This window comes from Conger conger, chromosome 8 (assembly GCF_963514075.1).
Source record: "Conger conger chromosome 8, fConCon1.1, whole genome shotgun sequence".
NCBI lineage: Eukaryota > Metazoa > Chordata > Actinopteri > Anguilliformes > Congridae > Conger > Conger conger.
In genome coordinates, this window is record NC_083767.1 from 4,378,233 (window position 1) to 4,400,732 (window position 22,500).

Here is a 22,500-nt window from a genome sequence, read left to right on the forward strand (position 1 = left end):
CGAATGTAAAGCTCCCTTCCCTGGGCGAGGCTCGAGCCAGCGGCGCCTCGCTTGCTGCCGGCTGCAATGCGTACGGCCAAGGCATCTCCACGCTGCCACGGTAACAGACCGAGCCACACCCAGCCGATCCAATAAAAACATTCAGGCCTTCCCATGATCCTCGGGGGCTGCGGGGGGAATCTGGCTCTTGTGCCTCTTGCGGGGCGGGGGGGCGGGTCGGAGGTCGTGGGGGCCGTGGGCGAAGAGGCAGCGCTCCGAGGGCAGGGGGCAGCCCTGGGGGTGGTGTGTGTGGAACCAGCAGGGGCGCGTCTTCTCCATGCTCTCCACCGGCCTCCGCTTGGGGGGGGCACAGGACCCCCCCTCGGCCCCCGCCGCCCTCCAGTCCCGGATCTGCACTCTGCCCTTCTCCACTGCGCACACACAGGGGAGGGGAGGGTTATTCAATGGAGCCCAACGCTGGGGCAGCCTGGACATGCCTGGGCACCAGATGGTTGCTGGGTCATGCCCCGGTGTAGCCATGATCCACACAGCTGTTGGGCACTTGAGCAAGGCCACATTGTATGTTCTGAACATCCATGGACATTTGTCCTTAACCCTTTATATTGTAGTGTTTACCATAACTACGCCCTTTCTGTATCAGCAAATACTAAATGATGAAAAAAATAAAATAGATAAAAAACCCAACATACACTAAACAATGGACGGTATGAGTCTCATGAACCTGCCAAATCTGAGATGGGGGTGAAATAGCGAAAATTGGGAATACTGTCAATCACACATACGGAGAGAGGAAAAGACCAGAAGAAACTGGAAGCATGATTAACAAAAAGCCCTTCAGCCAAACTGGCTCGGAAGCCCAATTATGCCGATGAGATTGATTGATGGGTGTCCATGCGTTTGAGTGTGGGTGTGTGTGTGTGTGTGTGTGTGTGTGTGTGTTGTTGTGTTCAGAAACTCCCCCTGGAGGACTTCTGAGGAACTGCAGTGACAGTGGACTGAGGTGACACTGCCATAGCCAGTCACTTTCGAGCAGCGTCTCAACTCCAGTCCTCAGGAGCCACTTGCCGGAAGGTCTATGTTGTAACCAGGAACTCACCTGATTTAATGACTGAACCAATCAAACCACCATTAGTTAAATCAGGTGTGTGAGTTTCTGGTTACAACAAAAATCTTCTGGCATGTGGGAGTTGAGTAGCACTGCTTTCGAGGGTTCGAAACGAACCACAAAGGATCAAAAGTTTCGAAATAATCAGAGTACAGGACGTTTTGCTCAACTCGATTCTGGGAAGAGAGAAAACTCCCCAGAATTGGGAAAAACAAATAAACAGCACAGCACTTATCTGTGGCAGATGTTACAGTGCAGTGAGCTCAGATGTTGTTCTTTGCAAATGATTGTAAATTGTTGACGAGTTACGGCTGACTAGAGAAACCATTTTCAAAACAAAGGAAAACAGGAAATGACTTCCTCTCTTCGAACACGGCCAGAACCACGATGAACACACCCGGACTGAGGGAACTGGACCACAGTGTGCTTTGGTGGAAGTTTTAGCTGATGCTCTTTATCCAAAGCGACTTACAGTTGATTAGACACTCTCTGGGGCAATGTGTGGCTAAGAGCCTTGCTCAAGGGCCCAACAGCTGCACTGATCTTATTGTGGCCACACTGGGGCTTGAACCACCAACCTTCCGGACATTACATTACATTACATTACATTATTGGCATTTGGCAGACGCTCTTATCCAGAGGGACGTACAACAAAGTGCATACCCATAACCAGGGATAAGTTCGCTGAAAGACCGTAGAGGGAAGTACAATTTCAACTGCTACCTTTTTTTTTTGAGAACAAAGAAACAAACAAACACAGCAAAAGTGACCAAAGTTAACTATCCAAACACTGCTTACCTAGCCAACTAAAAATACCGATACACAAAGCAAGTCACAGAGACAACAATTAAGGTTCACAGGGAGGTAGGGAGGGATGGGGAGAGGTGCTGCTTGAAGAGGTGCGTCTTCAGCTTGCGCTTGAAGGTGGGGAGTCAAGCACGTTAGACCCCAGTCAAGCACGTTAGAAACATATAAACCATTTTTTTTGTCCACTTGTGTGGGTGTTTGGCCTGGGAGGGGCGAGCGTACCTCTGAACACCTGGTGGTTGTTCTTCAGGAGAGTCTGCAGTCCTCCACATTCTTTTTTCAGGGTCTGAAGCGTCTCCTTGTCCAACATCTCAGCCACCTCCCGGACGGACAGACTGCCTGTGGCGAAAACAGGGATGGGGTGAGGGGGCATTTAGAAGAAGACGTACTTTAATGACCCCAATGGGGCATTTGACCCATCGCAGTCACCGAGGACAAGTGGGCAGATGTCACAATCACCACTGGTGACTGAAGGCAACGGCGTTCTAGAACACCGACTTTAGAGTTTTGAAGAAGAAAGACTCCATCAGTCCTGCTCTTCACAGAGTTAACGGACGGCCTTACGTAACGCTCCAGCGCTGCCAGAGCCGTCGGTCGGACCCAAAACTACAGCGCTCTGCAAATAAATCACCCGCCCGCCCGGCCACGTCCTTTCACAACGAGGGGAAAACGTGATCCCAAGAGGCATCTTAGAGACTCGCCTCTGCGCGGAATTCCTGCAATCAAAGCCTCGGGGGGGTCATAAGCAGAACGAACACACTCAGACTGCCATATTATACATAGGGGCTCTTGGAGAGGCCATCTGAGGTCACCGATTGGCTGGATGTCACTCATACAGGATGTACAAGGCTCCAACTGAGAGGAGAGAACTACTGTACATTTGACGTGTTAAAACGATGACACAGGCCTCCCATCGTAAAGACCCACACAAAAGACTATAGCTTGGATTTACCATCTGCATGGACTGTAACATATAACAGCCCAGTCAAAGGACGGTATGAATGCGTTTGGCTTGCAGAGCAATTCTGCAACAGAAGTTATTTAAAAAATAATTTTTGGAGCAAGGAAAATTTAACATGCCCTTGTACAAGCAAAGCAGCATCAGTACTTTATTTTATTCATGTTATTTTTTTGGAAATGCGCACTATCGGGAAATGTGGAGTGAATTCATACAGTTCCCTGTACTGTACCAAATACAAGCATTCATTATTTACATAATGTATCTGAATTATTAATGTGAATTACATTGTGATGTGTTGCATTATAAATGATCGCAGTCACATTTTGCATGATGAAGTACGATCTGCTCTGAAAACATATTCAATTTCACCATTCTGCATTTTCCAGGACACGCATTCTAGCAATTAACTCCGACATGCATAAATCATTTCAGCAATGCAACTCCATATTTCAGATGTCCAAATGCAGATACATTTTCAACATTTTCTTAAACTTTAAATCACATTTGGTCCATTGTTTGGGCTTTTTCCTGTATTGAAAGGGCCCTGTTAGACATGTATGGACAACCTTTCTCTCTGTATGGTCTCAAGCTTGAATCTTATTCTAGCAGAGCCAAGAAAACACAATGTTTTTACTTTAGTAATTTAGTGTACTGTATTCCGGTGATAAAGGCATTATGAATATTCATCCATTCTATTAGACAGAAGCTCATTTGCCCTATGACCTCTTGCACATGAGCCAATCACTGGAACTGTACCCAGCACATCTAATAATAAGCTTTATCCTCCTTTTGCACAGCATAAAGGAACCCACAAGAGGTGACAAGTCGGCTAGTTTCTCGAACTGACGTGTGGCTAAACTCGTATCGCACTTTTGACAGCGTCGCGATCACGAGGCGTGAATGTTGCCACGGCGACAGTGTCTGTCAGAGAGCCAAGGTGACCGTTACGGGGGGGGGGGGGTATGTCACAGACTGTCGGCGGAAGCCGGAGCGTCTCTGCGGAGCGGAGCGTATTCCCGGCGGCCGGGCCCGAGGACCCCAGCCCCCCTCCAGCTGTGGACCCGTTGCCATGCCGATGCGGCGCCGCTGAGTCATCGTTCCTGGCGGCCGGCGGCCCGCCACGCAGAGACCGCGCGGTAATTAAAACCGTCAGACGCGGTGCGGCCTCGTTAAGAGCCGCCGGGCACACCGAACGCGTCCAGCGCTGTCAGAGCGAAGCCGTCGGAGCTGAACCGATCAGGCCCGTTTACTGGAGCTGCTGCTGAGGGAGAGACAGGCGTGTGGATACTACCTGCACATGCACCGCCCCGTTTACACACCCCATTTTACCTGGAGGTACACGCACTCTGCTGTGAATAGGCTAAAGAGAACTTGAGTAGCAGTAAGGCCCGTTTACTGCAGGTGTCGCTGAGTCTGAGACAGGTGTGTGGGTGCTACCTGTTCCCTGGGAACAGCTCAGGAGAACAGAGTAGGAATGGCCTATATGACATAGCCTACACCGCAATAAGAACAACCAAAGCAATAACAAACATGTACAGCCTACAGCCCAACGAAGAACAGGACCTCAATTATATAGTGCTGGAAAGGCTGTTGGACATCCACCCGTAAAACCGAGCAGCCCATAGCTCTCGACCTTAATTAAGTTAGGTAGACCCTTAGTGCAAGATCAATAGTCACCATCATCAGTTCTTCTGCCCATAGGCACAGTATGTCCACCTGGTATCCAAATCCGCAGGATTTTTTTTAAGTTGTTTTTCTCATCGGTAGTTCCATCGGTGCCATCTCTAGGGTTCAGCCATTGGTGTAAACGTGCGACTTAGTCCCCGCTGGACAGTAGGAGATCAAGCGGTGCCATCCCGACACAAAGGAGAAACACAAACGTCCCCAGTGACATTTTCCCAAGGCCGCTGACGTTCCCGCTAAAGATCACCAGATCTGCGATAGTCACTATCGCAGGCGCTAGATCTTCCAGCGGCGTTCGGAGAACATACTGTGGAAATCTCCCTTGCTATGTGGAGCCGCGCGGTCTTCCGTAACTTTATGACATCACAAGTACACGCTCATTTGCATATGGCTGCGTTCAGCACGGCCCGGTCAGTTCGTTGAGGAGTGAGACTGCAGGAAGAGCCACCCTCGCCATGACTTAGTCACCCGAGACACTTTATTAGGTTACTGGAGTAACGCGTTCCATGACGGTCTGTGTGAGCTGACGGGGACGTGCCGCTTAATTGAACGCACAAAGTGCTGCTGCGTTTCACAAGCCGAAAGTTCCACACCTCCTCCCTTAAAAAAGAGGGGGGAAAAAAAAGAAGAAACTTCTCGAAATACCACCGTGTAAATCGATCTGCGCATAATAAATGGTCGAGTGCATAATTCATAATTCATAATTCATACTGACATCAATATGCAGGTTCTGTGAGGAGGCTGTCTCTGACCGGGCTCTTTTTATCAGCCGATTCCAGCTGGGCTGATCTCATCAGCTGAGGGCGTAATAACCCAGGGGAGTGTAATTATTACACCACGCGGCTTGGCACGGTGACTGCAGGGCAGGGAGGGGCAGGTACGGCGGATAACAGGCAGGGGGAGGGGGTGTGTGGGGGGGGTAGGGTGCCTGCACGTACCAGGGCTGAACACCAGAGGGCGCAGCTGGAAGGGAAAGGAGCCAGGAAAGCAGTATGGCGGTGAGAAATAAGCGTTTGGAAAGAGCCCCCCGAGTGAGTCAGCGCCTGCCGTTTCCCCGGATGGCACCAGCCAGGCCCTCGAGAACCAGGCGCTTAGACGCGACACTCCCGCCTTCCCGTCTGGAACAGGACTCCGCGTCGCCACGGCAGCCAAGCCAGGGACGCGCCAGCACGGCCGTCAGCCGTCAAAGAGTGACGTTTCAGACGCCTCCTCCTCTCCCGCTACTCGACCACCTCCCCCGCCGAGCTCTCCGCACCGCGCTGAATCACTGGCCTCACTCGGCTGATGTGAAGGCGGGAATACTGGACAAAGTCCCAGAAACTGGGAGTTTTGAAATCCCTCTGAATAGCTCTGCTTTCACCAGGCTGAAACGGTATCCGCACATGCAGAGGCTGTCCACCAGAGGGCGTGCTCGAGACCAGTCTACAGGAGGAGGAGTGGTGGAGGTAGTAGCAGTAGTAGTGTTGTGGGTAGAACTTGTGAATCATATCGTATTGAATTCTGTGACTAAGAGATTTAAGTGTCATTTCGCTTGATGACTTCATGCTACACCATTTTTACACGATATAATTTATGCAGCAATTATCTGCAGTCATTCCTGCAGCGCCTGATGGAACAGACAGCCTTGAGCTCTCTGACACGCAACAGATGATTAAGACGGATCCTAGTCCCTTCCAAAGGGTTGGTATCATTTTCATACTGTTGCAATCTTCCCACACAATGAATATCTGGCAAGTTTAGCATGTAAAGGATCGCCAACCCTGATCCTGGAGAGCCACAGGGTCTGCTTGTTTTGGTTTTCCCCTCAAAATCAGGAACCAATTTATACATAAGAAGGCAGGTGAAGTGTGCAAACAATGTTGACTTGTATCGTTCACTAAACCCCTTGAAGAGCAGGTTCTAGAACTCTATTGCATTCAGGAGTGAATGTTCAGGTAAAGACATTCTAATTGCATATATGTGATCTCACACCTTAAAGAGTTTGCATAAGTTTTGAGTAAGAGCAGATATCGGCGTACTCTGTGGCTCTCCAGGACCATGTTTGTCCTGTCTCTGAAATGGCGGGCGTGCCCCACGGGTACCTCCTGGGTTCCATGCGTCTTTGTCGTGCGCGTCCTCAGGGTTCAGCCCCAGCAGTGTGCGTCCCACGCGCAGGACGACGCCGTCGATGAAGTTTCGGGGGAGGCTGGCGCAGTTCCTGGTGATCTGGATTTTCTCCCGGGGCTGGAAGCCCTCCCCCCAGCCTCCCCCGGTTTCGGCCGGGGCCCCCTCCCCTCGAGGCTCCCCCAGGGGGGCCGCGGACCGGGACAGGCGGGCCTGGATGTACTGGGTCCTCCGCTCGTCCTCCTGGGCCTCACCGGACGGCTCGTAGTTCCTGGTCTTCCCAATCAGACACACCTACAGGGGGTGCCAGAGGAGACACGCGCTGCTTAAACCCAGAATGTGACCTGGGACAGTGGGTAGGTACAGTGCTACAGTAGTCCTAAATGGTCAACTGAATGCATGTATACACTGTTTTTATCTAAAGCTTGTAATCGTTCTCAATTAATGCACACACCAATGGGGAAAGGCTGCTATGCAAGGCACCAATCAGCTCGTTGGGAGCAATTGAGGGTACGGTGTCACGTTGCGGGCAGTGGGAGACGTTGTGGGCAGGGTGTGGCGTTATGGACAGTGCGTGACTTTGCGGGCAGTGTGTGACGTTGTGGGCAGTGGGAGACGTTGCGGGCAGTCGGTCCATAGTTTCTGCGGTTCTGGCGCGCTACTCTACCCGCTTGGTGGACGGAATCCGGAGGCAGTCCTCCTCCACGCTGAAGCCACACGCGGTGCTGACCTCGGAGATGAAGTCGATGTACTCCTTGTACTGGGACTTCCTGCACTGCCGGCGCTGGTACTTCCCACAGAAGTCATAGAAGCAGCAGGGAAGAACGAAGAAGCGGCAGGCGTAGGACGACCTGGAGCAGGCGCAGGACGGCACATTTCAAGTCTAAATTAAACAAACCCCACCTAGTGGTCAACACGTGAAATGCCGCACTCAAAATTTCAGCTAAGACCACCTTCAGATTCTGCGAGGGTTTATGGTGTTTTAAACTGTTTTCAACACTTCTGGATGTTCTGTGGCTGGTTAAAGCTGCTCTCTAGCTGAGCAAAGCTGATGAAAGCTATCTATATAGGCCGGCTATCTATATAGGCAGGCCAGCAGTGTTGAAAACACAGCTTAAACCAGGCTGGTTGAAACAGAATGTTTCAGCAGGGTGCTTATTTTAAGTCAGAGTCCACAGATCCGCCGGCGATGCAGATGTAGCGCAGGAAGAGGTTACCGCTCCACTCGCCTGGAGGCTATAACAGGTATCCATGGCGTCAGCTCGTCAGAGTGGTTTCCAATCAGCCAGTCTGTGTCGGGGAACAGGAAGCTGTCACTGGGTGTGATCGCTCTTTCCTTTAATAGAAGCAGAGGATGAAAATTACACATGCAATTATGTTTTTAATAATTTAACACAGTCTGGTCCCACTTTCACAGACTGAAAAGGTGCGAGCATAATCTTGTCTTTGAGAATCCATCAACAAACCTTTTCTTTGGACAAAGACGTATAGCATGTCAATTCTTCACCATCATGAATCATTTACAAGCTATGAGATTAAAGAAGTGTACGAAACTGCATAGATCAGGTATCACCCGCTGATAGCCACAGGTAATGCAAACTCCTATCTACACACTTTCACAGGGCTTCAGCTGAAGCCTTTCTCTTACCTCCAAGCGTGTTTGGACACCGTACATGTCCCAGATTTTTCTTTTCCGAACATCAATGCCCTTCCCAGGGTGCTGGTAAACAAATCAGAACAAAGAACAATCTGTCTGGGATCTGGCCTATGTAAACCTCTTCCTCGACACTGGTTTATGGTTATTTTAATCATAGTTAGTAGCAAGCATAAAGAGTTCTGAGCAAGTAATAGTAAACACTAACTAGTTATAGTTACCATGCATTAAATGTTTTAGTGTTGTTGCATACACACACACTGGTCTGCCATACATTGCAATACGTTTCCATACGTTGCTCACATTTGGATGCACTTACACTGATTTACTTGAAAGATAGAAGGGCATGGCATGCACAGAGTAAATTGGGCAATTTGATTTAGGTTTGGACCATGAAACTGATTCAGCACCGTGTTGACATTGGTTAATTAATGCTTGATTGAAGGCCTCTGCTATGGAGGTCACATTAATTGCGAGTTGATGTTGATGTAGGTTAACCTAACACTGGTACTTTTTCAGAACGGGCACACACACAAATGTACTACGTTGAACACACCCCTTCATTGCTCAGTATGTGAACCAGGAGACCGTTTCCACAGCCCAGATCCACAAAGGACTGCTTAGCAGTCAGTCCCTTCTCTGCCCTCTCCTCCTCCCATAGGACCTGGGTGCGGAAAGGAAAGAAAGAGTTAAAGGTGAAAGCGTCACAACAACCAAAGTCATTTTTTCCCTTAAGGGATAGCTCTTCATAAGCAGAACATGTGGGTGGGGCGGTACTGTAGCTTATTAATACTGAGATTGAACCTGATCATATATGACCACAGGACTGGCCAGGGACAATCCTTATTCGTCGACTTTTATTATTTTTTGCATGCATAGCTATTTCTGGCATAGTGTGGCTTATGAGGGTAAATAATACACCTCAAAATGAAAAGCGTAATTAAGAAAAGCTTAATTATGAACAGCTTGTTAAGATTCTGGTATAGCATTTGTGGTTGGAGCGAAAATCAGCATACTCAGGATCGAGTTTGCACCAAGCAGTTTGTCAAACAGAATGGTGAGGTCACTGAATTCACAGAAGCTTTAGAAGAAACAAGCCAGACATACCAGGAGATAGGTTGCAATGGCCACGTCCTCATAAACAAATTTCTCTGGATCAGTCACTTCAGGCCAAACCTTGGGCAAAGATTTTAAATTCAATTCACTTTCAAAAGAACACCATGAACAGCAATATCTACAGACCTCGATACAAGATTAACATAACATAGTTGTTGTTTTTTTTGCCACTGTTTGAGGGTTTCTCTCCCCGCAAGGGAGTCGTAATATGCTATTTCCTCCTCCCTTCTGTGATGCAAAGTATCTTTGGCACAGCCTTCCGTGAAATGTGCTACACAAATAAAACTGAATTGAACAGGAGATCCCTTGTGTCATTCAACACCTCTCACCTTCACCATCTCCTTGTACTTTTCCTTCAGCCTCTGGTACATGCAGCTGTACTTCTCCACGGGAATCAGCGACAGGGTGCTCTTGAACTCACTCTGTCTGGTCTCAATAGACCACTGGGCCAGTTTGGGCAGGAGCACCCCCGTCAGCCACGGGAATTTGGGATACACCACCCCGTCTGAGAACCAGTCGTCCGGCTGCAAGGCAGACACCGACACAGACCTGGACAGAACAGGAGACTGGGAATCAATGTACATCAAACCACCTGCAAAACATCATCAGTTCAGAGACACCGCTCTACTGTATCGACAGTATAGAAAATAATAATTAATCATTATACATATCCGATTGTAAAGTGACTGTAAAGCTCTGTGTGTCTCCGTTGACAGTTAGGAGAGATAATAAAAGCAGCACGCTTGTGGCCTGGAAGACAGTGAAGCAAGGATGGGCTGACCTCAAGAAAATAGCCTGATAACTGAACACTGATTTACAAAGACCTGTGCAAAAAAAAAGTTTAGCGCACACACAAAACCAGTCACATGAACAAATAACTGGTCATGGTATGTGTTTTGCACCAATAATCGTTTGTTATTAGTTTTGCACCATGCCAAAAGTCCTATGGTCCTATGTATACTACAGTACTTGATGCTAATGTGTGCTTTGCAGGACAGACGAATTCTGGTTTGAACTACTTTTTAATAATTTATTTCGTAATGTATATTGTGATGTCGCATACAGCACATTCCCTCCTTGGTGTGAGAATGAAAAGAGAGTGTTGACGCACGATCTGCAAATCACCATTCTTCGCTGTCCTCTGCCTGCAGCTGAATTCGGTAAATGTTGCTTTGCTTTGGGATTGTGTGTCCCTCTTCGTTTTCCTCAAATGGTAAAAATACTACACACTGTCTCGAAGCGTCTGTAAAGAAATCAAGTATAAGAGATCCTTCATTTCGTATTGAACATTGCCCTGGTGGTAAAAATCCACCTATGACCAGCTTGAAATACCAGCTACCAGCTGTTTCAAAACACAGCTTGAGCTGGTCAGACCATGTTGCGTATGGAGCTGTCTGACTGGTCAACCAGCTACCAGCAGTTTAAAACTTAGCTTGAGCAGTTTTTTTCTCATTATGCCGTTTGGCAAAATGCAACATCGTTAAACTCGTATATGGCCATATGACCTAATATTTGCTTAGTATCTCAACCTAGTGACCCACGTTATTCAACAAATCAGCCGCTGATCTTACCTTTCAGGATAATTTCTTTATGCAACTGAGCGCCATAAGTGTTGACTTTAGGAACAATCGTCCTTACTCCAAAACACCACTGCCCTTTCCGATTAGCGTGGATCTGAGTGTTCGACTCAGTACTGACGTTTAAATAAGAGAGTACATTATTTGCGTCTTCGGTGGCGTTATCCCAAATGGTAGACAAAATGCTTTCAACTTCCAGGTAATCGACTTCCCTGCTCTCCTCAACTTTAACTCCACACAATCGTTTATTCAGAACATGAGGTTTATGTATCCAAACATCAATGGCTGACCAAAATCCTTGAGGCAAAAGATCATAGCTGCCCTTGAACTTAAATACAGAAAGTTTAGACATTATTTGGCATTATATATTTTGTACAACTGTACACTATTTAGCAAAAGTTTTGAGTACGTTTAACAACTGCACGCTGGACGTAGTGTACAAGCTAACAGTACAAGCTCATGGCGCAACCTTGTGACGTATTCTTCTTCGTCTCATGGTTAAGTCGTAATTTGTTAGCAACATAGTTAAGGGGAGGTCCAATGGGGTTGACAAGGTGTCAAACCAGTAATAATTTCGGGTAATTGTCTGCGAATAGCTAACTTTATATATTCATTCTGTGTTACGTTATGGAATCGCTTTACTAGTTTTCGACATACCAAATGTAGTGAATTATATTGCTCATGTTTGCTGGCAGGTTACCATAAGTTGCTACTTGCTAGCTTCCAACGTTGTTACAATAGTTTAGAACCAACGTCATACTAGTTAGATGTAGGCTAGATGTATAGCTTCGCTACCAAATTATAAGTTACTGTCTGAACCCTATCGTGAGATTCAGGACAGCTTGGTTTTTTCTTTAAGACTATTGATTGATGGACAGTGTAAGTTATGTCTATGGTTTATAGCAAGTAAGTATAGAAGCTATCTGACGCAACTTAGCTGCTGGAAAGCTAACGAGTGCAGTGAACTTTGATTTATTGTTGTTTTTGGCAACTAACTAGATAACGTTAGACCCGCGGCTTGAATGTGATTTTAGAGGGCAACCATTTATGTTTGTTGCAGTTAGGTTTTGTCCTTTGAGACTTTGATTACTAAAACACTGCTTGCTTTTCTGCAAAGGAAGACGTGCCTTTAAGATGAGTGTGCCTAGTTTATCAGGAGATAAGCTTTCTACGCGCGAGGAAATGTATCCGGACCTTCCAGATCTTCCCAGCGGACCTCTAGATGTATATAGAAGAAGAGCTTCCTTCAACTGGAAGGAAATGGCCACGTTTCTATTGGGCGAAGACGTAATAGCGTTCAAGGTAAAATTAATGAATGGACGGATTCATATAATCTTAGCGTTGCTGATAAAGATGGAGATGTAATTATCATTGACTACATTAAAGAAATGTTAGTTCACGTAGAATGCTTTTTGTTGTATGAAAGTTGAAACCAATGAAACCAAGTGTTTGATATAGCTAGCTTTGACGAGGGCCAGCCTATATGTTTGTGCTTAATGAGGGGAAAAAAGTATGCAAGTTCAATTGACCATAAAATGTAGATCATTCTGCAGTCTGCAACTCACTTTATGATCAGAAAGCCACATGAAACTACCATAAAATCCCAAGTGCGCCATTCTGTATGGCGCTATCAACCTCATACCTTTTCAACCAATCAAAATGATTGCACTGCTATTGTTTTGAGCCCCTATTAAGACCCTACTACATTTTCTCAACTAAAGCCAAAATCCCTTTGTGTAGTGGAACCACTACACATGAGGGCATTGTGGTCAGTCCCAATGAGACCGTAATGAAAAGTTTTGCAATGACGTTTGTGGTGAGGTCTGAGTCGCTTAATCGGTCCCCTTCTCCTCCTCACCATCAGAAACGAGTGTTTGAGGCCCTGGAGAATGACCCGTTCTTCGCACAGCAGCCCGGGGAGGACATCTCCGTCGAGCGCGCCCGTGAAGCGGCCTTCCTCCGCTATCGGCAGCTCCTGAAGCACGACTTCGATGGGACGGTGCAGAACCCATACATGGCCAATGTGCTAGCCGACTGCCTGACCATGTATGACTCATCGACTGCCGCAAAGTTCTTCCTCAGTCAGCGGGTGAGTGCACTCTGCACTGGGGCATCTGGGCTGCTTTATTATTATTTTTTTAAAGAATGTAGAATCTGAACTTAGGTTTTTAAAGAATTCATCAACGGTATTTGAAAACACCCAGTTTCACCTAACATTACCAGCTCATCCAGATTCCTAAATGAATATGCATTGCTTTTGTGAATTGAACGCCATTGTTTGAAAATTCACTATTTTCATTTGAAAGCCCAGCTCTGAGGGTAAATCTGGGTAATGTACTTTTTTCTTGTTTTGCCTTTCATTCAGTGGAAAATAGGTTAATAGGATACCACATAGCATATGTGTTTTAGAGGCTCTGTATGTTTAGTGGATGGCTAGTAGTTGTTTCAGTTGTAACAGGCCCACCATCGTAGGTCAGTGAACACTGATAGATCGTGTTTAATTTCAGATGTTTGCCGGGACAGTCATCAGCAGCGGATCCGACAGACACAGGAAGTTTGCTGAGGATGTGAAAAACATGACTGTAAGATTTAAGATTTAAGTTAAGCAGTATGGCTTTTTCGTTGACAGCAGTAGGCTACATTTGTGTTCGCAATCATTTCCATGCATTGTTTATTGAGCATATTGGGTCATTTTGATTGGCTACACATGCTTTTTGGCCAGCTTACTGCTTTGAGGTGAGTTTCCCCAATAGCAGCGTGTCTTGTGCATGACATACTTCACGCACAATTGCAAGAAATTGAAAACGTCACATACTTTTCCCAAAATTGGCGTGATGAGAATTATTGAAGAAGACTTGGAATCTCACGACTAGTCCCAGGATGTCGTGGACAAAATACAAATTTCACGTACTACTTAAGTGGTGACATGTTTCGGGAAACACCCGTAAAATGTTTTTACCGCTGTGACGTGCTTCGGGAAACTCACCCCTGATGGGCTCATATTTGTACTGAGGTCAATTTCCTTCTCTTACGCGAGTGGAAAATAGTGTAAAACCAAACTTCATTTTGCAATAGTGTTTAGATCGAGTCTGTTTTAGATCGAATCTCTGTTATTATTCAGTAGTGTTGGACTTGCTCACCGCGGTGTGAACTGGACAGTGACGGAGAGGTTTATCCCCTGCCATTTCTCCCCCAGGCCTTTGGAAGCTTCGCTCTGACTGAGCTGAGTCATGGCACTAACACACGAGCAATGAGGACAACGGCTGTCTATGACCCCAGTGCTCAGGTCCGTGCGGGTGTTATATAATAATATAATAACCCAGTGACATAATGCTCGACCTGCGCAAGACAAATAAGAGATAACGCTGTGCAAACTGAGCATTCATCACATGCGATACGCTGTAAATGTTAAATCTCACAACGCAGCATAAAGTCTTTTCAGGTGAAAGTAAACTCTGCCATTTTAACATGTAATTATGGGCAATTTCTAAACATTAACAAAGTCATATCTACTGACCAGATATTACTTGGTGTAAATAGTGTAATTCAGCAGGATTCAAATGAATTAATTTAATCAATTCATAGGCACATAAGCTCATACATTTCCCAGACCAATACTAGTTTGCAACCATTCATTTAACATGTATATTGTTAATAATTAATTTGAAAAATGAGCCAAACGTGCCTGTTGATGTAGGATGATGTGTGTTTTTAATATTCTCTGTAACGGCATGTACAGTGCGAGTGTCTCTTCCTTCATTGGCTGCACTGTGGATGATGGAACTCAAACCCTGGGCCTCTGTTGCAGGAGTTTGTGATAAACTCCCCGGACTTTGAGGCTGCTAAGTTCTGGGTGGGGAACCTGGGCAAAACTGCGACCCACGCGGTGGTATATGCCCAGCTTTACACCCCTGACGGCCGTTGCCATGGGCTACACTCCTTCGTGGTGCAGGTACTGTACTGAGATCAGTGGGCAGGACTGTCCTGCTTTGCTAACTAACACTGTGACAAACATGGAGTCCAGAAGCTGCATAGCACTGCTAAGAGGAGGGCACAGATCTAGGCTTCTGATTTTTGTATCTAGGTCCGGGATCCAAATACTCTTCTTGCTATGCCAGGAGTGATGGTTGGCGATATTGGCAAGAAGATCGGTTTAAACGGCATAGACAACGGGTAAGTTATCTCCGTTTGACTTTTGAAGATGGAAAAGAGGGGGGGGGGGGGGGGGGGGGGGGATAAAACTGGGGTTCACAGGGGTACTCCTGGACCGAGTTTGGGAACCACTGGTGTAGACTGCTCAGGTTGTGTATCAGTCGTAGTTGTATTTCAGTCACTTGCAGCCATGTTGATTGGGTGGAGTCTGGCCAATAGCACTGTGACTCACACTGGGCCTCTAGATTGGCCACAGGGGATTTCAGTAGGCAAAGTGTCATGCCTTATCGCTCTCTGGTTACTCCAGTAAGCTGCCTCGCTTCAAGGTCCTGCAGTGCATTCGGTGTGGTAACCACGCTTTCGGACCGCTAAGGAAAGTGAGAAAATAAGCTGAAGTACTCAGTCTCTCCACTTGGTGGCAGTGTAACCTTACAGGGTCTCACAGATGCGAGGCTCAAAGGTCGCCCTCCAGCTCCAGCACATCGCTTAACTGTTTAGTGTAACGAGCGACACGCCATACTGACTTTACCCTCAAAATAACACACCGGCACCCAAATATAGCCATTATTTAAGTGTATTGCTGCTCTACGTGTTAAGAAGTATAGAAGCACAGAGTCTCCAGGTGAGACATTCCTGCTTCAGATGCAGTGAGACGCGAGGTGGCCATTCCAGGACTTCAGTTGTTATTCCAGAGGAAACTGGGAAGAACCTAACAAAATATGCTTTGGCACAGGCTGAAAATGCTGCACGGCCTCTCGAATGGGTTTTCAGCAGAGAGGGCAAACGTCCTGTGGTTTGCAGTGGCCTGGTATTTGACCAGGGAGTGTTTTCAAGGACCTGCAAGTGCAACTCGTTACCGCACTTGGCTTAAATCTATGGTGCAACAGGGTCATTCTTCTGTACTCACCTGCCCAGTGCTGTTCTGTACTTACCTGCCTAGCCTCACTCTCCTGTACTCACCTGCCCAGCGCTGTTCTGTACTTACCTGCCTAGCCTCACTCTCCTGTACTCACCTGCCTAGCCTCACTCTCCTGTACTCACCTGCCTAGCCTCACTCTCCTGTACTCACCTGCCCAGTGCTGTTCTGTACTTACCTGCCTAGCCGTACTCTCCTGTACTCACCTGCCTAGCCTCACTCTCCTGTACTCACCTGCCCAGTGCTGTTCTGTACTTACCTGCCTAGCCTCACTCTCCTGTACTCACCTGCCCAGCGCTGTTCTGTACTTACCTGCCTAGCCTCACTCTCCTGTACTGACCTGCCCAGCGCTGTTCTGTACTCACCTGCCCAGCCTCACTCCAGCTGTAGGTACTCACCTGCCCGGCGCTGGTCTCATCCTGCAGGTTCGCTCTGTTCCACAACGTGCGCATCCCGCGGGAGAACCTGCTGAACAGGACCGGGGACGTCACACCTGAGGGGCAGTATGTCACCCCCTATAAGGTGAGCTTCATGCAGGTGTTTTAGTCGTTTAAGGTGTTTAAGGTACGTTCATTGCTGAAAATTCACTCATTTGGGAGGAAATAGTATGTCCATTTGCGGCCGCCTTTCTTTCTCTTACAGTCTTTTAGCCCAAATTGAGTTGAATGTGCACAATGGCATACTGCCTTGGGTCCTTTTCCTAACTCAGGGCTGATTTAAGTTTAGGTTTGGGTATACGTATATGGCCACATTGCCTGAAGATATAGATATAGCTTCCATGAGTTCTATTGACACATTTTCTGAGCGTTTTCACATTTCAAACTTTGCTGGGTTGAATCCTAAAAGCACACCGGGAAGCTGGTGCATGCTGGGAGAGAGAGTTTTTTGAGAAAACAAACAGCTGGAGGCTGAAGCCAAGCTTTCCAGCTGTGCTGACCTCGAGTTACGCTTCCATTTATTTTGGAAGAGGGGGAACTCGAGCAATCTCATGCATAAGCAGATGTTTATGTGGTTTTAAGTACCAAAAACAATCAGTTTTACATGTCCATTCTGCTATGTGGATTATAAAAGGAGCCGGTCTCCCAGCGTGTGCCATCAAGCCCCTCCAGCTGGTCCAGAATGCTGCAGCCCGCCTGATCACCCGTCAGCCCAGGTCGACTCATGTCACCCCACTCCTCATTGGCCTCCACTAGCTTCCTATTGCCGCACGCGTCCGATTGAAGGCCCTAGTCTTGGCATTTCAGGCTGCTAAGGGGACTGCCCCACCTTACATACAATCCTTAATCACTCCCTACTCCACAGCTAGACCACTCCGGTCTGCCAGCTCTGGTCGCCTTATGGTTCCCTCACTACGAGCACCTGGCGGTCGAGCTGCACGTTCACGCCTGTTTTCTGTTCTGGTACCTCAGTGGTGGAATGACATGCCTACCACTGTCAGGACAGCAGAATCCCTCCCCCTATTTCGACGCAGACTAAAAACACACCTTTTCAAACTGTACCTTAGTCCTACCTCCTGATTTCCCCTGCCCCCCTTTCTGATATCCCAATCCGTCTTGTCTAACCCCCCCCCCCCCCAAAAAAAAGAAAAGAAAATTGCACTTATGATGACTGTATGTTTAGAACAACACTTCATGTGTGTTTTGCTAGTTATGGATGTGATTTTTTAACTTGTGGAAGAACCTATGCACTTGTAAGTCACTTTGGATTAAAAGCGTCTGCCAAATGACAAAAATGTAAAAATGTAAATGTAAACGTTGAAGGTGCTATGACGCTGTAAAAGTATCAAAATACTGTGAAAGTATCAAAACGCACAGTCGCCAAATAAACCCACACGCCGCATTTAAACGCCCCGTTTTGGACTTCCGTGCGGTTATGAGTTCTTGACCTGAAATGCCCCTGCCTTCCTCCCTCGTCTCTCAGGACCCGAATAAGCGTTTTGGGGCCTCCCTGGGGGCCCTGTCGGGGGGCCGCGTGGGCATCTTGGCAATGTCCGTCAGCAACCTGATGATGGCGCTGACGGTGGCCATCCGCTTCTCTGCCACCCGCCGCCAGTTCGGCCCCACCGAGGCCGAGGAGGTGCCCGTCCTGGAGTACCAGCTGCAGGTACGAGAGACAGGCTTAAAATGGCCGCTCCCCTCTGGAGTACCAGCTGCAGGTATGAGATACGGGCTTAAAATGGCCGCTCCCCTCTGGAGTACCAGCTGCAGGTACGAGAGACGGGCTTAAAATGGCCGCTCGCCTCAAAATGGCAGCTTGTCTCAAACTGAAACCTTCAACGTACCTTTCATACCCCAACTGTTGTGTTCTGTGTATCAGTGGGGAAGTATGAAAGATCAGCCTAGTGGTTAAGGTACTGGACAAGACCTGGAAGGTTGTTGGTTCAAGCCCCAGTGTAGAGGTCTGCTAAATATCTCAATTTTCAACCAATGAGCTTGAATTATCGTACAGCTGTATGATGTTTTGGTACAGAGTGCCAGCCCGTCAACTGGATATTTTCAAACATGAATTTAAGGACTATACGCACAGGCAGAGGGTGAGTCCACGTGTCAGCAAGCCTTTTTCAATGGTAGGAAGGGATTTACAATGGTCTTGTAACAATGTTTTAACACAAAACTCTTACCTACTGTACCTTTTACGGTTGTCATTTCAGCAATGGCGCTTGATCCCGTACCTGGCTGCTCTGTATGCCATGTCCACCTTCCAACGGTCTTTCTTCATGAACTTTGTGGAGTTCCAGCTGGGACTTCTGATGCGGGACAGCAGTGACAGACAGGTAGAGAGCAGCTGGACCAGGTTCACACAAGAGTGGCTTTTCCCCAATACGTGAGCCCTTGAGACACCAGCAAAATTCAAAAGAAACCTTTATTTTTGCCAATATGCAGAACGAAATTTCTAAATTTCATATTTTAGTTGGTAGCATGTTTGGGTAAGATTCTCAGGGATCCGCTGTTTTCATGAACTTCTGCTGTTTCATTTGGGTCATGTAAGCATTTACACCAGACTTAATTTGACTACTCAGTGAGTGAGTAAGCCGTACAGACCAGTGAGCTAGCTCCTCTTGCGTTAGCGGTGCAGGCTTAGACACAGTGAGTGAGTAGCCCCTACAGACCAGTGAGCTAGCTCCTCTTGCGATAGCGGTGCAGGCTTAGACACAGTGAGTGAGTAGCCCCTACAGACCAGTGAGCTAGCTCCTCTTGTGTTCTTGCGCTACAGGCAGATCTGGGGCGGGAGATCCACGCCGTCTCCTGCTCCATCAAGGCCCAGTCCTCGTGGACGGCCCAGCGGGCGATCCAGGAGTGCAGGGAGGCCTGCGGAGGGCACGGGTACCTGGCCAGTGAGTCCCACCCCCCTGAACCTCACTCTGCCCCCCTAAACCTCACTCTGCCCCCCTAAACCTCACTCTGCCCCCCTGAACCTCACTCTGCCCCCCTGAACCTCACTCTGTCCCCCTAAACCTCACTCTGCCCCCCTGAACCTCACTCTGCCCCCCTGAACCTCACTCTGCCCCCCTAAACCTCACTCTGCCCCCCTGAACCTCACTCTGCCCCCCTGAACCTCACTCTGCCCCCCTAAACCTCACTCTGCCCCCCTAAACCTCACTCTGCCCCCCTGAACCTCACTCTGTCCCCCTGAACCTCACTCTGCCCCCCTAAACCTCACTCTGCCCCCCTAAACCTCACTCTGTCCCTGCAGCTCCCCGTGTGCCACGTCTGTCTCTGAGTCATACACTGTCCATCATCCATCAGCTGGATACGCTGCCTCTCACATGTCCTCTCACATTACACACAGCTGCTCTGCGTAAGAGAGTCTGCTGAGTGAGATAAGTGTGATGGCACACCTCTTTGTGCTCGATACAAGCAGCCAATCCCGAGCTCGGCTCAAAATTTGCCCTGAGCTGCGCTGTCTTTCAGTGAGTCGACTTGGGGACCTGAGGAACGACAACGATCCCAACTGCACCTACGAAGGGGACAACAACGTGATCCTGCAGCAGACCAGCAACTACCTGCTCGGCCTCCTCAAAGCCAAGCAGCAGGGTGAGTCTCCAACGCCAGAAACCGTATCGAGCTGCTGCAAGAAACCTGACTTACACAAATAAACTGTGACAATAAGTTTTAGTCCATGTTCTAGAACCCCATTGCTTGCAGCTTCCAGCAGTGATTATTACATCATCATTGGAATGTTCAGTTAAGAGCACTCTAATCACATATTGTGATCTTGCATATTAAAGGGTTAAAGTTGTGCCATCACTGTTCTCTTGCAGATGGAGGTAGATTTGAGTCTCCTCTGGGCTCGGTGAACTTCCTGGAGGACATGAGCAGCATCCTGGAGGACAGGTTCACAGCGGGTTCAGTGGAGGACTGCCTGGACTCTGCAGGTACGGCCTGTCTGTGCCGCAGGTGTGAAATCCTGCCGTCTACATCCCACAATGCATCTGGAACCAAACACAGCTCAACCTCTACTGCTTTTAATAAGCTGTTTGATATACCCCCACATCGTTATACCTACACGTAGATTCAACCACTGCTGGTTTTAATAAGATAATATGTCTACACCACTGACCTAAACACTTTATTTTAGTACATAGCTCAACTGCTGTAAATTCCACTTTATATTAGTATTGCTCTTTTAAAGATACACTGACACACTTTTTGTGAAATAAGACGGATTGGCACTGGGAGCCAGACTGAGATGATGTTTGCTCTCAGTCTGTCTGCATAGCAGATATAAGGCTCGTCCTAGAGGCTGTACATTGTGGAGAAAGGGATTGTGGGAGTCTGGAGTAGTGTGAGGCAGTGGCTCCATTGTGGATGAGGGTTGTATTTGTGTGAGCAGGGGGTTTAAATACCCTGACTCTAGGTGCACACAGGCTCAGAGCTGTCTGAAGGGCAGTGTTCAATATTTTGTTTTGTGTCCCTCAAAACACTGCTGGCTGGTGCGTTTCACCAGCAGAAAGCTCTGCTCCTGGACCTTTGTCTCAGCGGGAGACGGGGTCAGAGTTTCTCTGAGGGGAGGGGCACAGATCAGCACCTCCTGAAAGAGAGGGAAGATAAACAGCTTTTCCAGTAAAAGGATTGGGGACGAGTGCTGGGACTGGGGCACTGCAGATGTGAAACAGCTGCTCTCCGCTCTCCACTGAAGTCATAACCCCGGGCAGATGGTGACTCACCCCCCCCCCCGGTTGCCTAGCGACGGAGGTCAGGCAGACAGCCCGTGTCCTGTTAATTAGGGGCTGGGCAATGTTTTTGTTTTTTTTGCGTTTGCGCTCACTCTCCCCCTCGTAGAAAAAAAAAAACAGCACCCACCTTTGAGTGTAGTCTGCTCTTTTGTAATTGTATAATTTTATTTTATTCAATTTTTCCTCTCAAATTGGTGGCCAATTGTACCCAGTTGTATTATCAATTCCCGTGTGCTGCTGAGGAAACGCCATCGCAGCCCTGCCCCCCAGTGGCCAGAGTGAGAACGCGACGCCTTCTTCAAGCCGTGCCGTCTGTGGCCTCCCCGCCCTCGGAGCTGGAGCGCCAGTCACACTCTGATCTGGCCGTGCTTCAGGGCCCGGGCCCCTGTGTGTACGGCACAGAGGGGCCTTTTGTGTGCCGAGGGTTCAGGAACCTGTGGTGACCATGGCGACACCTCTGGAGCGGTCCGGAGGAAGCCAGGCTCATCTGTGTTTCCTGCTTCCGAGATTCCCATAAAACTCCCGTAAAACTCTGGCATGGAGTGAGAGCAGTACCTGGAAAAGCCCCAGCAGCAGTTTTCCCCATCATCTGGGTTCTGTTACTTTTTTTACCTTTGGCCGTGTGCACTATAGATTTACCTACAATCAAGAGAACTCGGCATAAAGATAGATGGATCATTGCATTTATGTAGCGCTATTGTCGACACTCAAAGTGGGGGAAACTCTCCTCACCCAATGCAGCACCCGTCTGGGAGATGCTCTGCTCATTTCTCTCAGTGCGTCACGTGACCTGCTTCCTCTGTGCGTGTAACGGCTGTAGCATCTCGGCCCGGAGAGGGGCAACCGGTTCCTCACCTGGTTAAACATTCCAGGGACTATGTATAAAAGGGCTGTAATTCCAACACAGTTCTCCCAATACGGATGTCAAAATGAATTAAAATGAAAGCTGAAAGTCTGCACTTTAAGCACATAGTGAATGTTTTATTTCTACTGTTTGTTTCCTGGAATATAGAGCGAAAACAACTACAAAAATGTGTCACTGTCCAAATACTTACGGACTGCACTGTAGCTTGGGTTTATCTGATTACATAGAGGAAGCTCCATCAGCCCTGCTGTGTCCCTGCTGCAGATCAGCCCTGCTGTGTCCCTGCTGCAGATCAGCGCTGCTGTGTCCCTGCTGCAGATCAGCTCTGCTGTGTCCCTGCTGCAGATCAGCTCTGCTGTGTCCCTGCTGCAGATCAGCTCTGCTG

The 22,500-nt window shown here is 48.0% G+C and overlaps 2 protein-coding genes across 7 annotated transcripts in view; one reads left to right on the forward strand and one right to left on the reverse strand.

Annotated features, from left to right (window-relative positions):
* trmt44 (tRNA methyltransferase 44 homolog) overlaps window positions 1-11,506 on the reverse strand; it is an 11,619-nt gene extending 113 nt beyond the window's left edge. The window contains exons 1-11 of one of the 2 annotated variants that reach the window (XM_061251927.1): window positions 11,001-11,506; window positions 10,555-10,672; window positions 9,759-9,978; window positions 9,421-9,489; window positions 8,870-8,977; window positions 8,308-8,379; window positions 7,889-7,995; window positions 7,327-7,510; window positions 6,638-6,953; window positions 2,135-2,251; window positions 1-410 (exon numbers count right to left, since the gene is read on the reverse strand). The exon at window positions 1-410 is cut by the window's left edge and continues 113 nt beyond it. In XM_061251927.1, coding sequence (XP_061107911.1) covers window positions 142-410; window positions 2,135-2,251; window positions 6,638-6,953; window positions 7,327-7,510; window positions 7,889-7,995; window positions 8,308-8,379; window positions 8,870-8,977; window positions 9,421-9,489; window positions 9,759-9,978; window positions 10,555-10,672; window positions 11,001-11,358 — 1,938 coding nt within the window. In that variant the 5' untranslated portion in view covers window positions 11,359-11,506 and the 3' untranslated portion in view covers window positions 1-141. Of the gene's footprint in view, window positions 411-2,134; window positions 2,252-6,637; window positions 6,954-7,326; window positions 7,511-7,888; window positions 7,996-8,307; window positions 8,380-8,869; window positions 8,978-9,420; window positions 9,490-9,758; window positions 9,979-10,540; window positions 10,673-11,000 lie in introns of those variants that run through there. The other variant, XM_061251928.1, reaches the window with a different exon arrangement.
* Window positions 11,507-11,508: 2 nt separating this feature from the next.
* Window positions 11,509-22,500, forward strand: part of acox3 (acyl-CoA oxidase 3, pristanoyl) — a 16,682-nt gene continuing 5,690 nt past the window's right edge. The window contains exons 1-13 of one of the 5 annotated variants that reach the window (XM_061251921.1): window positions 11,509-11,584; window positions 12,128-12,308; window positions 12,871-13,095; window positions 13,514-13,588; window positions 14,203-14,292; window positions 14,815-14,958; window positions 15,091-15,179; window positions 16,500-16,596; window positions 17,995-18,177; window positions 18,725-18,847; window positions 19,288-19,408; window positions 19,986-20,108; window positions 20,336-20,449. In XM_061251921.1, coding sequence (XP_061107905.1) covers window positions 11,547-11,584; window positions 12,128-12,308; window positions 12,871-13,095; window positions 13,514-13,588; window positions 14,203-14,292; window positions 14,815-14,958; window positions 15,091-15,179; window positions 16,500-16,596; window positions 17,995-18,177; window positions 18,725-18,847; window positions 19,288-19,408; window positions 19,986-20,108; window positions 20,336-20,449 — 1,603 coding nt within the window. In that variant the 5' untranslated portion in view covers window positions 11,509-11,546. Of the gene's footprint in view, window positions 11,585-11,607; window positions 11,913-12,123; window positions 12,309-12,870; window positions 13,096-13,513; window positions 13,589-14,202; window positions 14,293-14,814; window positions 14,959-15,090; window positions 15,180-16,499; window positions 16,597-17,994; window positions 18,178-18,724; window positions 18,848-19,287; window positions 19,409-19,985; window positions 20,109-20,335; window positions 20,450-22,500 lie in introns of those variants that run through there. The other 4 variants (XM_061251923.1, XM_061251925.1, XM_061251922.1 and 1 more) reach the window with 4 other exon arrangements.